This window comes from Pagrus pagrus (assembly GCF_965226575.1).
Source record: "Pagrus pagrus genome assembly, chromosome: 3".
In the NCBI taxonomy this organism is placed as follows: Eukaryota; Metazoa; Chordata; class Actinopteri; order Spariformes; family Sparidae; genus Pagrus; species Pagrus pagrus.
In genome coordinates this window covers 16,625,325-16,641,404 of record NC_140187.1, presented here as the reverse complement: position 1 = coordinate 16,641,404, position 16,080 = coordinate 16,625,325, and the positions used below count along the sequence as shown (strand labels likewise).

At 40.3% G+C, this 16,080-nt stretch overlaps 1 protein-coding gene across 3 annotated transcripts; it reads left to right on the top strand.

The window, feature by feature from the left end:
• The first annotated feature begins 201 nt into the window (after window positions 1-201).
• On the top strand, window positions 202-15,030 carry patz1 (POZ/BTB and AT hook containing zinc finger 1). Of its 3 annotated transcripts, XM_084349789.1 has the most exons (6): window positions 202-2,184; window positions 3,626-3,689; window positions 3,791-3,962; window positions 5,960-6,118; window positions 9,728-9,940; window positions 10,373-15,030. In XM_084349789.1, exons 1-6 carry the CDS (start codon window positions 932-934, stop codon window positions 10,849-10,851), a joined length of 2,340 nt encoding a protein of 779 aa, XP_084205915.1. In that variant the 5' UTR covers window positions 202-931; the 3' UTR covers window positions 10,852-15,030. The 3 variants fall into 3 exon arrangements, with proteins under 3 accessions (XP_084205915.1, XP_084205916.1, XP_084205917.1); XM_084349790.1 differs by lacking the exon at window positions 5,960-6,118 and having other exon boundaries at window positions 203-2,184; XM_084349791.1 differs by lacking the exons at window positions 5,960-6,118; window positions 9,728-9,940 and having other exon boundaries at window positions 207-2,184.
• The last annotated feature ends 1,050 nt before the right edge of the window (window positions 15,031-16,080 follow it).

The following is a 16,080-nucleotide window of genomic DNA, read 5'->3' as shown; positions in this document are numbered from 1 at the left end:
TTTTCTATTCCGATTACAAATTTCTTCCCCAAAACTGCATACTGCAACTTGAAAGATGATAATTTGTTGAAAAAACAATCAAATATACACTCATCAGACATGTACTACATATAATGAAACAGAATAAAATAATGACTGCATATTGAATCTGCTTGGGGTGATTAAGATAAAATAATAATTATAATACTAATAATAAACAGGTTCAATAATGTAAAAGTTTCTTATGAAATGTTTCACTCTGAATCATTTTCCAAAAATATTCTCCAACCTGATAATCAACCCTTAAATTATTTCTACAGATATGTTTATTTTACTATAATACTGGTCTGTTTTGTTTTCGTTTTCATTTATTTTCACGGGTTTATGATTATATTCATTGTTTCTGAACTTCCCTGAAGTGACTTGTACAGTATAATGCTTGGACGCGTGTCTTGAATGGGCGCACAGACAGCGCTCGTGCGGAGGAAATGGGGTTTTTCATGTCAGTGGTTTGTTGGTTGGGGGAGGGGTTTTACAAACAGAGCAGGCAGGAAGAGACCTGCGTGGTAACATTTAGGCATAGCTGAAGACATAAAGACCCCTGCGGTGCGGGGGCTCTGCTCCTCCAAGAGGCTGTCATTACAATTAATCATTAATGATACCAAAAATCAGATTCAAACCGGAGGGAAACATCTTTTCCACAAGACAAGAGCGACCCCCACCCCTCAAGAAACCAGGGTCAAAGTTCACAGGAAGCTGGGGGGCTGCCATTTTTCCCTGCTGCTGCTGCTACTGCTAACGTTTTAACGTTAGATGCTAAAACGACGGGGAGGGGCGGCTGGTGTTGGATCCTGTAGCTAGCTGGAACCAACGGCACGATATCGTTCACACAAAAATCCGTCATTTCTTCGACCGTGTTTGTTAACAACCATTGTTATTGGATGAATTCGGCATGGAGAAGGTAGCGGAGCCGTCTTGGACTTCTTCGTACACCTACCAGGTGAGCAAGCACAGTGCGGAGATGCTACACAACCTCAACATTCAGAGGAAAGATGGAGGCAGGTTCTGCGATGTGATATTACGCGTCGGCGAGGAGAGCTTCCCTGCTCACAAAGCTGTGTTAGCGGCGTGCAGCGAGTATTTCGAGTCCGTCTTCAGTCGCCAGACGGAGGGGGACGGCGACGCCAAGGAGCTGGAGATGCACACCATCAGCCCGAAAGTTTTTAAAGACGTTTTGGACTTCGCGTACACCTCCAGGATTGTGGTGCGACTGGAGTGCTTCCCGGAGTTGATGACAGCTGCCAAGTTTCTGCTGATGCGGTCGGTCATTGAGATATGTCAGGAGGTGATCAAACAGTCCAACGTTCAGATCCTCGTACCGACCTCCCGCGGGGGAGACGCCAGCCTTTTCCAGGCCACGGGGACCACGGAGCTGGGTTTCCCGGTGGCACAGCAGCAGGATCTGGTAAACGGAACGGGAATGCTGGTGAACGGCCAGAGCTTCGCTAACAATGCACAGATGCATGTGGATAGGAGCGAAGACACCGCCGTCGTGTTACTGGAAGACGGCGGCGAGTCTTCGGTGCCGATGCTGGAGCCCGTGGAAGGACTGTCCGTGTCCCCGTCAACGGAAATACCGGGGAACGCGTTCCAGCACGACGCTGGCTCCCCCGGGTCGAAAAGAAACAGAGGGAGACCAAAGACACCTGGTGGGCCAGTGGAGGCTGTACACTTTAATCACAGCACCCAGAAAGACAATGGGCTGTTTCCTTGCGGGACCTGCGGTAAAGCTTTTACAGAGGCTTCGCGCTTGAAGAACCACGAAGCGCAGCACGGAGCTCACACCGGCGGTGTAAACAACAACGTCGGTGACAGCCTGTCAGCGGCGGGCGGCATGTCGGTGATGTCTCAGCCCGGTCTGCTGGAAAACGGCGTGCAAGTACACGGAGGGCTGACTATGGACAACGGCCGCAAAAGGGAGAGGACCAGGCGGCATGTTGGCTGTGACATTTGCGGTAAAGTTTTCCGCGACGTTTACCACCTGAACCGACACAAGCTGTCCCACTCCGGGGAGAAGCCGTATGCGTGCCATGTGTGCGGGCTCCGGTTCAAACGCAAGGACAGGATGTCATACCATGTGCGGTCCCATGACGGGTCTGTCGGCAAACCATATGTGTGCCAAAGCTGTGGTAAAGGGTTTTCAAGGTGAGTTGACCCACTAACAGTGTGTCCTGTGTTTTGGAGTTGTACAAAAACCATGCTGTGACTGTGCCTCAATCATCAGACACCCTCCACAGTTTGCTGTATTGTTTTTTGCAATGCAATCCTATATATCTGCATGTGAGATGTAATACCTAAAGGACAGTAACTACAGGTTGAACCCACATTTTTTTTTTTTACAAAACAGGAACTGGTGGAAGCAGTTCATGACAGACCTGATGTTCCTGTTCAGGAAGCTTTTAATCAGCTTGATAGATACACAAAAATACACAGACACATAATTTAGTCAGCTATTTTATCACCAGCAGCCTGGAGTTAGGCTCTAGCCTTAAAACAGCCAAATTAGTAAAGCTACACATGTCCTTCTTGTAGGTTGGTACTAATTAACAGAGACAGGACAGAGTTCAAAGCAATTTTAAGAAGGCCACTTTCTGCAAACCCTGACACACTCTTAAATGTTAGCACCCACCAGTGTCTCTGTTTCTGTTCTCACAAAACTGCAGAGCCCTCACTTACGGACTTGTCATCTGTGTAATTTGGCCTCAACCACAAAAACTAGTTTCCCAGGCTCAGTGTTCTCAGGCCCTGTTGGGAAACTCACTGTCACCACCTACTGCTTTGGAGGTTAAAATACATGCAGAAAAGAAATGAAAGGAAGTCACAAGAAGTTGCATGCTAACTGCTAAAGGAAAGACAACATTTTGATGAGGGAGAGGTTGGAGGTGCACTGGTCATGTCCCACCTTATTCTTTATGTTTTAAATTTTTTTACTAAAGAGTCTTTTTGAACTCATTATGTCGGCACTTTGTATGCAAATGGTTACAGAGCATGCCACATTACCACTACACCCTTGTTTTGATTCTGGCCTGTGTTGCATGACATCCCCCACTGAATTATTTTCATTTTATTTTTTAATTATTTTTACAAGATGTGACAGATTAGTAGTATTAGTAGTCCTAGTATTTTTATTTAGTCATAATAAAACAAGTCATTAAATTTCATAACATGGGAATTCAGTCCGGCTTTGATATTTTCCGAGACGTATATAGCGATACCACACAAATGTAATGTTTAATGATGACAACATGGATATAATTCTACATTCACAAAGTCAGGCAGAAGTAACTAAGATGTTTGTTGTAATGGAGGCAACATTTCACATGTTGGTTTACACAGGAAGTCTACAACAGCTACAGTGCTTATTTTTTGTTGCTATTCTTCAGTAAGTATAAAGTATAAACGTGAATAAAATGAAGTAAAATGTCCTTCACAATGAAGTCTTTACAAAGGCAGAGAGGTTTTCTTACAGTTTAAGGGAGGAATGGTAATAGTAAGAAAAGGTATTTAGCTGTGTGGAAATGTGTATATTAAGTCCATCTATGGCTAATTTCCATTACAAATGTTATTTTCCTTTTTTTCTTTTCAGACCAGACCACCTGAATGGACATATCAAACAGGTTCACACAACAGAGAGACCCCACAAGTGCCAGGTAACCTTAAGGATACACAGATCAGACTTAATATCCCACAGTTTAGCTAATTATGGCTTTAAATCATAATACATGTTATCATGTTAATTTCTGTTTTGCAGATTTGTAACGCCTCATTTGCCACAAGAGATCGCCTCCGGTCACACCTCGCATGCCATGAGGACAAAATCCCCTGCAAAGTTTGTGGCAAGTTCCTGCGAGCTGCCTACATGACAGACCATCTCAAGAAACACAGTGAAGGAACGCATAACTACTGTGGCATTTGCAACAAAGGTAATTGTTTAAAATACCTCAGCGTGCACCACACTGTTACAAGCTCCTCGTGTCCAGACAAATATTCAGTTGGCACTGAAGTCATGGACACTCAGAGGATAACAGCTTGCCATAACCCGGTTTTGGTATTTGGCTGGCTCTGCGGTCTGTAGAGCGAGGTCACTGAAATGAATGAGGGGGTTGTCTTTTTTAATGTTGGTCCAAACGTGACATTGGTCACCTACTGCATCTTTTGGACTCCCATTTAGATAATGGGTGGTTAAATGTCTTCCACAAAGACTGAAATGTACTGTATAAAAGTCGCCGAATATCTTAAGGAGAAAGCACAAACACTCCTGACTCTTCCCAAAGTCTTGTTCAGGGTGTGTGGGGGCCCTATTTTAGTTTCTTTTGCTTCCTGATTTTAATGGTGCTACACAAACACAACTGTAAACTCAGTGACTAAGATGAGTGCCTTTTCCTTGTGAAGGTAAAGGCTACATTTTGATTCAAATCTTTCCATCTGGATCATGCACTGTCTTTAGGGGACAGGATGCATTGAGTTTAACAAAATATTTATATTTCTTTTGTTGCTGTTGTTGTTTGGTCTGTAGACAAAATTCACATATTAAATGTGACAAATATGTCTGAAAGTTGGCCTTTACCTTGAACATAAAGTCTTGGTGCTCCCTGCTGAAAATGTTTTCAGGCTTCCCTGGCTTCTGATTTTTTGTGCCCAATAAGCACAAACACAAGAGTCCTTCTGTGGTTGAACCAGTTGAGATTATTGTGGAGGCTAATTTTTTTTATTATTTCAACCGTTTATCTCTTCACAGAGGTCAGATGAAAGTTTTGTATCTTGTTTTACATGAGTGCGCCTTGTACGAAGAAAATAAGAGCAATGTTACATTTACAAGTGCAAACACGATAAGTCACATGAAATGTATAAAGCTGCAACTGAAATAATGGATAAAGTGGATGAAAGGGTAAAAGATTTTTAAAAACAGGCATCAAACTAGCAATTAAAAAAATTAAATTGAAGACAGTGGAGAAAAGCTCAGTTGAAACAAAATCCATCAGTGGAGGTTCTATTATTCTCCTTTTAATGGAAAGAAACAAAAACTAACTCCATGTTTTATCACATTGAGCACTCAAAATGGTAGTGTGTGTGTGCATGAGATATGATTCATTCTCATGTTTTGATTATTAGTGAAAACAAGATACAGTTATTTACTAAGCTGAAAGCATAGGATGGCTATCACTACGTTAAGCCTTTATGGGTGCCGCAGGCTCAGTTCAATTCAAAACCTTTATCTGAATTCGAAGGACCATTGAGGTTGCCCTCATTTACAGTGATGTCGAATTACAAACAAGTTTTTTTTAAACAGCTGGCAAATAGCTCTGTCTTTTCTTTAAAGAGTAGCTAACAGTGCTGTAGTTGTGTGCATTATTATGCATGGTGGATAGACTTACCATAGTTGTGTCGTGATAGCCTACCCATGAGTTAAACTTATACACTTATCTCATGGACACAAATTAATCAAAAGGTTGGAACAAATTGCAACATAAAAGCATTTTGAGCACTTGATATAGTAAAACGTGGCCTCAATATATACGTTTTCTCTCCATAGCCACTCCAGGGCTCCTGGAGACGAGGTAAGATAAATGGAGAGCAGAAATATAGACATCTTTGCACCTGCAAATGCATCAATGGATAATCAGAGAGCGAAACAAGGACCCTGTGCATCACACAGTTTCCTCAAGATGGTAATTTAGATTTTATGCCTCTTGCCCATAATATTGTGATAGTCTTTTGAGAGATGAAATTCAAAGAGATGGATATTAATTTAACTTCCCCTCAATTAATCATAACACTTATCAAGTGTTACTCTGGTCAAAGCAGTCATCTGATCATTGACAACGAAGAGCCTGTGGTTGTGCAACAGGGCGCCCCTCCTCGCAGTCAAGGCCTTGAGTGTGTCAAACAACTGCCTTGTTCTTTGTTCTTCTGGTCCCAGGTTTCTCCACTGCGTCCTACCTTAAGGTGCATATAAAGACACACCATGGCTCTCCACTGCCCCCCTCTGCCACAATGCACACCTTCCCTGAGCCAAGGGGGGAACTGCAGATGCACAACGGCAACCCTTACCACATGGGACGCCAGTGCTCATTGGAAGGCAAGCAGCCGGCCGCCCCATCCCAAACCTCCATGTTTCTGGCTTTTTCATTTGCTCTGCTGCTTTTTGGAGAAACATGCTGCTGCATCTTTGTGTATGTTTAAAACACAAGCGTACATCAACCTCCGCTGCCAAGCTTTTTGCTCAAACATTTACTGTTGTGCAATTTCATGTGCTGGCTTTCTTTTGTGCTAGCTCATGCCTGGCATCTTTTATTCAGAGGGGGCAGTGTATACAGAACCTTTCTGTTGTAATTAGGTAGAGGGAAAACAGTTGGAAGTATTCCACACCTTTTTTGAGGACATTTTCTCTAATTATTCTCTAACTACTATACCATTTTCAGTCCCTAGTGCTGCGTAAAGAGTGGGAAAAGTGTTGAAAACACCTACGTGTACTCACTGACTCATGTCAAAGGTCAGAATTGCAGAAATGGCTGGAGGAAACCATTTTATGCTGTACCTATGAGCAGTGCATGTTTTAAGATTGACTAAAATAAATGCAAGTCAGTGGGCAGAAGACTCATTTACTTGCATACGAGAGTTTTTCCTCACTCGAATTGAGGGTCAAAGGACAGAGGATGTCATTCACTGTACAGATTGTAAAGCCCACTGAGCAATGTGATTGTGGGCTATATAAATAAAATTGATTTTATTTAAAGAACTGAAACTACAGTAGTGATCATGACATTTTCTGTCGTTCGACAAGGACACTTAATGCGATGTGCGCCTATGATACTAAATCACTACATTGAATACTACTTAGAGTGAAGACGTAGCTTTGTATTTAGGCGGGGATTTGGGAATATAATGCTGACCCACATACAGATTTAAGTATACAACAGACAAGAGTCACTTTTGTCTTTTTTTTTTCTTTTTTTTGGTACATGTGTGTCTGTCCGTCCAGCATGGCCATGGCATCGTTTGGTTAACAGTGTCTGTTTTCTGCTTGGCTGGACCATCAGCAGTCGTTCGACAATGCACAGTGTTGCATGATCGTCCTAATGTGTACTCCATTTGCTCCGGATTTAATGAAACTTGTGTAGTTGTGCCATTCTTGTGGGAGAAGCAGTAGCATAGAGACAGTGCACAGTGTGAGCCTCAACCACGATTGCAATTATATGAATAATCAGAGACAAAACTATGCTATATGGCTAATTACCAACCAAAGGTTGGCTATCAAAATGATTCATTTAAGTGCTGCTTTTATAAGGTGAAACATTAGCAACCTAATAAATCATTAAAACTTATCATGCCCAGTCATTTTGGTTACCACCTTTTAAATTGCATCATGGTAGATATATTGCTGCGGATCCTATTAGGGCTGGGTAATACGGCCTTGTCGTCATACATGATAGATATTTTGATATGTTTCCCCTAAAAAAAGCACTTCATAGATGGTAGGACTGGGTTACAAAATCAAATATCACAATATTTTCGAGAGAATATCTTGATTTCAATATTGCGACAATAATGTTGATGATTATTGGTACATTCACAAAATAATTAATAAGACATGAGAGTTTTGATAAATAATCATAAGTAATGTGGCTTTAATGATTAAATGGTTAGTAGTGGTAAGCTCAGAAAGCTCAGTAAATCACTTTACTGTAATGCAAACCTTAATTGCCAGGAAAAGACAGCACTTCAGGATATAACGATATCCAAAATCTTAAGATCATATAGTCTCATATCATGATATAATGTTGAACATATTGTACATATGTGCTGATAACCAACTTGATAGATATTTGCCATTTTCCTTTAGTGAGGTTCCTTAGGTAACGCCTAAGGAGTTATTTTGAGAAATTGTACAAGCCTCTTTTTAATGAGTGATATTATCTGTCCTAATACCACAAGTAGGAATTCATTAGCACCATATTGACCTTAGAATCCTGGCCTAGCTGGGGAAAAGCGTCCTTCTTTGGCAAGCGGAGACTGGACAAGCTTATTAAATGGTAGTGGGTTAGCAGTTTCCTTTGGTGAATCTAGGATGTTAAAATCGATTTTGGTTGTCATAGTGTTTGCCGGTCAGTTCGTGTTCAGATCAGCATGTCACTAGTATGCAATGACTCACAGATATGCATAATCAAATGTCAAATGATGAATCTTGTTATTGATGTGTCTTTTGGACAGCATCATTGTTTTTATTTGCTTGCTCACTGCTCAGGTTGTGCTGTTACGCAAATGAGTCTTTTTGTGCTTATTTCCATAATGAGTCAGTTTAAGAGCAGCACTGCTGAAGTTGTTAGAGGATTAAATAATTGGTTGTGGTGTCACTAAATGAGCAGACCTCTCCCCCCGTCACACAGTAGATAGGTGTCATCTGAGCAGTAACCATTGTTACCACAAAGCTAACAAACTCATCCAAATCCAGGGTCTAAGGATAGAAGGTGTGCAGACTGTTAAGCCCCTTGAAAATTTGAGTGAACACCAGCATTTGGTGAGCTGAGAACTCATCAATCAGGCAATCATTGAGTTTTTAATGATTAAGTTCTGAGTGACGAAGCTCATCAGATACATGAGCAGAATAAAAGCAGAAAATATGGTTTACCCTTGGAAATGGCCATGGCTAGACATGTGTACTGTCACTATATTTACTGCAATTTAGTCTTCATTTAGTGTCACGCCATTTATTGAGACAAACAAGCTGTGTGTGTGAACATTATACTTTGTTATACACAGTACGGACTTTTCTCACAGGGGTCTTCTGACATGTCACAGCAGGATGCACAGGTGTAACTGATAACAGTAATGACACTCTGTTCATTAAGGTGTCTCAGGCAGCATTCACACAAGCAGTGTCCTGACAGTGACTATGTTTGCAGGCACACACTAATATTCCAATGTTATTCTGAATGAGACAATATACAACATTGAGATATTCCAATTTAGGCCTTATTCCAAATGTAGCATTTTCTGATTAAGTCGAGTGACGCGCTGATATTTTCCGGGTTTTAGGAAAATTTGTACTGCAGTTTGCAACTAACCAACTAACCAACAACTAACTACTTTTAAGCATGATGAAAGACTTACATCAGAAGGTTTTCGTGATAAACAACATGTTAAGTCACATTAATTGGGGTATGCATGGCTGCATGTAACAGGAATATTATTGGAATATTCATTAGCCTTTAAAACAACTCAGTAGGAATATTGTCTTTTTCATAATAAGCGCAAAAACTGGAAGATTTTGTGCATGTTAATTTAGTCAAGGTTACACCTGTTTTAAAAGTGGTCATTTTAAATGTTTTTAATTCCCTGTGTTGAACAAATGAGTGTGATAAAAGTCTACTCAAATGTCACACACTTTATTTAATTTGATCTGAAAGTAGCACAAATATCAACTGTTTTAGTCAATTATTATGATATTCCCTTACATCACAAATCACTTAATTCAGTGAGTTGGTATTTGCTTAAGGGGAAAATAGGAAAAAGGTAATTATTTCATCGCTCATCGACATTCAAACTATCCAATCTGTCTGGCTTGCTTCAACAGACTTTCTAAACAATAGTTATGAAATGAAGGTAATTCTGTCCCTATGGTTTCCGCCGGCCTGTTATGTCTGCTCCCCCTCCCCCTTCCTTTCTCCCCTGGTCGGGTGTTGTGTAGAAATGTGCGCCAGTCGCCAGCTGCTTCTCACCTCGTCTGAGGCAGAGGGTCGCTTTCATGGGCTCTCTGGACACCCAGTTCTTCCCCAGCCCGGCCCTCCAGCCTTGGGCCTGCAGCCTGAGCTGCTCATGGGGAAGGCAGGTGGGGCTCCATATTTCTGGGAGTGTCGCTCTAGCGGGTTGCCTGGCTTCCCTGTCCATGGGCCTGTCGCAGGTCAGTACAGTCAAGCAGGAGGATGGGTGGGGGCATGGTGCTAGCACTGCCCACATGTTGGATGAGCACCGCAGCATTGTCAGTGGACACTGGGCAAATGGAATGAGATAGATGATTGTATAGTTAAATGCTGTAGCCACATTTTGAAGAATTGTGTCTTTGTTATTTGTTTTTTTAACTATATTTAGTGATTTATGCGTAATATTGTCAGTTGGTTCTATTTGTGATGGAGCCTTCTCACTCAAGTTCAATGTTTAAGTTTTGCAGGTGCCAGCCAGCTACTGGACCAAAGTTATATGACAAAACCTGACAAAACCTGTTTTATAATCCATTTGTCCTAATTCACGCCTCCCTTTCCTCCCATTTACCCCCTTTTCTCTTTCTGTCTCTGTCTCACTCTCTGCCTTCCTATCCATGATGTGTTCACCACAGATGGGCAGGAAAACACTGGGAAATGTCCTCACCTGGAATCGGAAGAATCAGATCCTTCATTTGGGGAGTTGTCCAATGGCGACGAGCTTAAATCCCCACACAAACCCGATGGGCCGGAGCTTGAAATGCCCACTTTAGCCTGCAACGGAGCCTCTGCAGGGACCATGGGGTCTCCTGAAGGATCTAAAGCCAAGACGGACCCTGAGAAGAAGTTTACCTGCGGCATCTGTGGCCAGGCCTTCCGCACCAAGTCCTACCTCAACAAGCACCAGCACAGAGTTCACAAAGCCCAGAAGGCTCAGGGGGTTACGGGGTCGGGCTTAAATGAGCTGGCCCCCTCCCTGACCTCTCCCTTCTCCCCTCAACAAAACATGTCTCTGCTTGAGTCATTTGGCTTTCAGATAGTCCAGTCTGCGTTTGCCTCTTCACTGGTGGACGCTGAGGCGGGTCAGAGTGGAATCGACTTTGGAGGAAAGTGACATATTTGCTAAAGTTCTTGCAAAGCCTCTGATTCTTAGGATAAAGCCGGGTTGCCCACAGAAGATGCTCTGTATTTGGGAATAACTTTGCCTCAAGACTACTTTTTCCGTTGGTGACATTGCTTAATGTGTATCCGATATATTTTGTCACAGACTGCCATGCGATTCCTACTTTTTCTACTTTTTCAGAGTATGAAAAGTGCGTGTACGGTGTTAAAATTTTCTTTATAAAGAAACGACATGAAGGTTTTATGTCCTTTACCTGACGTGGATCTGTTGAAGTTATGTTCAGTATGCTCCCATTAGTTTTTTTGGCTTGTGTGTTATTGAGCTTTCTTAGCTGCACAAATGTTTCTTGACATGAGATGAATTATTTACTGCAACCTTAAAACAAGTAATTGCTTATTGTCTATTCGTGAATTGTGTATTTATGTTGTTTCTCTGCGTCTTTTTAAGAAGGATTTTGTTTTTCTTAAGGACAGGGATTTAAATTGGCCTCAGTTTTGATAGCAGGTTTTCTTTGAATCTGTAAATTATTCCAAGAAGCATTCCTAACAGGCCCCAGGCTTATTTCATGGCACATTTACTATAAGCAATTTTCTTCAGCTTCATACACCGTGTTTTCTGGCCTCTGAGTAGCACTGGTAACTGTCAAGGACCTTAATGAATTACTATTGACAGGACAACAGTGTTGAAGCACTTTTAAAACGTGTATTGATAAAAAACTTAAATTTGAATTGCTATAGCATCCACACAAAGCCCATCTGGCACCGCAAAAATATAAAATAATTAAGCTACCTCACAGAAGAAAATGACACCATAGTGTTTTGTGTGTCGTCATTAGATGTAAAGGATAAGGAGAAAAGAAAAATCAGGAATGAAACCACCAACACTCGTCTAGTCAGTAATTAGGTATACCTACAGAATGTCAGTGAAAAAAACAACTATATTTTAAGTTCCAGTAGCGCCTCAGCTTTCTCATTTTTGAGGTTGGCTTTTGTTTAGAGCCCGATGGATACTCGATTTTTCGGGCCAATACCGATACTGTGGAGTAAAAAATGTCCCTATCAATATATTGGCCGATATACACAGTTGTTTTTTTTTGCAATGATCCCTCAAATGTGGTTATCAAGCATTAAGTTATTTGTCAAAAAGTATTTGGTGAACAGTGTGGCTCTTCAACATTGCCAGGAAGGATAGGATATGAAAGGACATGTAATATCATAGAAATATCAAAATCCACCGGGTGGGGGGCTTTAAGGAATGTTACTGTTCACCTTTAACCTGAGCGGGTGTGAAGTATGAACACTGATGAGATTGCTGCTCTAAATGAAGCAGATCTGCTGGCATCTCATTTGGATGTTTTTTGATTTGATGATTTTTTAAATGAAGTATTCATACGTGAAATTGTAGAAGTAAGGGGAGGAAAGCCATTATTAGCACGATCTATACTGCGTACAGGCATACTTTTTTTTTTTATAAAAAATCTTTTTCCCAGGATAAAACGCCTTTAACCTGTACAATTTGTCTTGAGACATGGCTTGAGCTTGTTAGGAATGATTTTTGTACCCCCCCCCCCTACAATGACAAGGTTTCCAGTTCTTGTTCGTTAGGGCTTAAATCACTTGTGTACATGAAACAGGGACCAAGGTCAGGTATATTTTCAGTATATATTTTGAGAAATGTAGATTATATTTTATTAACTTATTCACGCCCTCGCTTTTGTGTACAGTTTTTTTTAATTGTCTAATGAAAAATCATGTGATTTGTTCATTTTGATAATGTTTCACTCTAAATTATGTTAAATGGAGATGTGTGGTTAATTTGTGTTGGACGAAGGAGTCACACCCTGACCCACCAACCTCTGGACCGACCAAATGTATTGCAACCTTTACAGAGTCACGTACTTGCGCTTGAGTTAATTCTCCAGTGTCTCTTTACTCTTTTTGTGTTGCTCACCTGTCAGATCGGCTAGTGCTGTTAGTAGATGACATGTCTTGTGTTTGCACTAATGGTCGCTAGGTTAATGCACAAGCTATCCATTGAGTGTGTTTAATCCAAGACATTCCTGTGACGAGCACTTCAAATCAATACGCAGCGGGAGCCTCAAATTCACATTCTGCTTTGTTCTGTTTGATTTGAAATCTCGCTCCACTGTAATATAGAGCTGCAATTAGTTGATTGAAAGACAATTAATCCCAACTATTTAAATAATCCATTGTTTTGGCCATTTTTCAAGCAGAAATGTCAAACATTTGCTGGTTTCAGCTTCTTCAATGTAAAGACTGGCTGCTTTTCTTTGTCATTTGTGGCAGTAATTGAAGAGTCTTTTTGTTATTGACTGATGGTTGGATAAAAAAAAGCGATTTGAAGACGTCACTTTGGGCTCTGGGAATTTTTAATGACCATTTTCATACTTTTTGACATTTTACAGACTAAATTATTAATCGTGAAAACAATCTGCAATTAATTGCTAACGAAAATAAGTACGTTAAAGGGTAACTCCACCAATTTTACACATTAAAGTGTGTTTACAGGTCTCGGGGAGTACTAATGCATATGTGAAAAAAGTCTTTTGTGGGACCAGAAGAAGCTTCATGTAATCTGATAAATTGCCTCCAGTGATGTCATTCAGTGTCCCTGGAGCCACAAAAGACTTTATACTACTTTTTTAACACGTGCAGTAGTACTCACCCAAACCTGTTAACACACTGTAATGTGTAAAATTTGTTGAGTTTTCCTTACTAGTAAACTAGTAAAGCCCTACTTTAATTAAAACTATGGTTCTTAATTGGTTTTACGTCTTAAAAGAAAACTCAGGATGCTATTGAATAGAAGATATTGTGTGTGTGAAGGTCATTTCTCTCTAAGTAAAGATGAGTGGTTTTAGATCACTGTCAGTAAGGACAGAAAATTGGCGTCAAAACACTCAAGAAGCTCAAGAGCTACTCTAAAATAACAAGTGTCCAAACGAAAATCTTGTATCTTATTGACTTTCTTACACTCACACATCAGGCGATTAACATCTTTCTAATAGGTCGGTGTGTCTTCTTGTGTTGTAAAACCTGAATCATGATGAAAATCAAACCCATCCAACATTGAAGGGGCTTAGCGGAGTGTCTCTGTGTGTGTGTGTGTGTGTGTGCGCGTGTGTGGTGATGGCTCTGTAAAAAAAAAAAAAAAAAAAGTATACGTGTCTCCATGTGTGTCTGTGTTTGATCTGTGTTTTTCTGTTTAATTTTTTATTTGTGAGTAATTCAGTCTGTTAAATTCAGTACATTCCTATATTATTTATGATTATGTTGTGATTGTAACAAGTGTATATACCATTCATATACACATTCTATAAATATATATATAAATATATATGAACCAACCAATATGATCAGTGTTTGTCAATGGTGGTCCTGTAGATATAAAGATTTTCTTTCTCGTCTATCATGTGGAGGGATGTTAAGTTATGGCCATTTGATTGGAAGTGTAAACTGCATGTTCTGGCCTGCGAGCCGAGCTGGGGACTGAATGTCGATCACTGGTTGGTGGCAGTAATGGTTTCGCTGTCACTCTGCTCTGGTAGCGCTCACACTGCCAGCTGCACGACTCATGTCTTTGACCAAGTTTTTTGTCCTTTTTTGATCCACTCTGCACTAGTATTTACTTCTTTAAAAGGTAATAAGGGTTGTTTTTGTTATCGATGCTGTAAGGATGTGCCGTTCCTTTGTTTATTTTTCCTCACTGGGATGTATGATTTTTGTTTTCACTTCGTGTTGGTACTCCAGTGTAAAAAATGATTTTCAAGGATTATTTAGGCCTAAATGTTTTGCTTTGTGCTTTTGGTCTGTTGCAAAGTGCCTTCCAAATACTGATTGTGCACAGCAGTGGATTAAAAAAGGTCCTCTTTTCTAAAGGTTAGGAATTGTACAGAGTGACTTGCATTGACACTTTTGTATAAAAACACACACAGAAAATGTACAATATGTTAACTTGGTATTTTATCATCATACTCAACAAGATTGCTCTTAAAACATGTGGGCTACATGTTTTGTTATAACGTCTTTGGACTTATTTCAATATAAGCATACTTTTCTATAGATATTTGTTTTTGTACTCTGTTATTGAGTCTCATCTCTCTTGTTGGTACAGAGATGAGCGTCAAATAAATTGCAATTGAAAAAGCTCCTAACTTTTCTTCTTTTAATTATTACTGGTAAATGCATTGGCAGCAACGAGTGGGGTAGGGTCAGATGTGAAACTAACTATGTATAGCAGTTTCACTGCAGGGTGCATTATGCTTCTGTGTTGTTGGGGCTTAATTAAAACCCGCAGACAAACATTTACCACAAGTCTGTCAGCTGCTACTCTACCAAGTACAGGTAATAGCAATAATTAATTGTGTAAAATCAATGCTAAATTGATGCAATTTTGCAGCCCCTTGCTTTTGATACTTAAAATACATTTCGCTGTAGTGAAGTGTCTGTCATGAAAACTATCATTTCCTGTTTCATGTGTGTTTGCTTGTTGCAGTAGATATGTATTTATAGCTCCTGGCCCCGTGTCTGCAAGCTGCCACTCCAACAACACATGCGAAGACACAAGGTTATTCACTCATTTAGTCATTAATGGAGATGTGAAAGCAGACAGACATGCTGCCAGTCTGTCTTCTTTTTCCCAGATGATTTTGTGCTCGGTGGCAGACAAAATTAGTCAAAAATAGATACAAATAGTGCAACCCATTTTTATAAGGAACCAATTGGAGCCCAACTGATATACTGGTTGGCCGATATTATCAACTGATTTGGCCTATCACAGATTTATTGTATTGATTGTTACCCGATAAGTCTTTTTTTTTTCTTTTTCAGAGATTATAATGCAGAAAAAGATGCTTGGGATAATTTTTAATTATTAAATTCCCAGTAAGTTTTTGTGTGCTGGTGTCATTTTAGACAATACATTTTGTAGTTGAAAAGAAAAATGTAGGTGTGCATTAGTAGCTTAGTTGGTACAGAGACTTAGTCCTCTCCACAGCAGCATGTCATCCTGTTAAATGAAGCCACGAAAAGGCCAAAGAACCACATTTATACAAAAACAAAAAATATGGTCTTATTATATATCTTTGTAAGGATTGTTTGATAACCACATCTGAGGAGTCATTGCAAAAAATTAGTGTATATCGGCTGATATAACACTGTCAGAAAAAGTCCAATATCAGTTGGGCTCTACAACCAATCT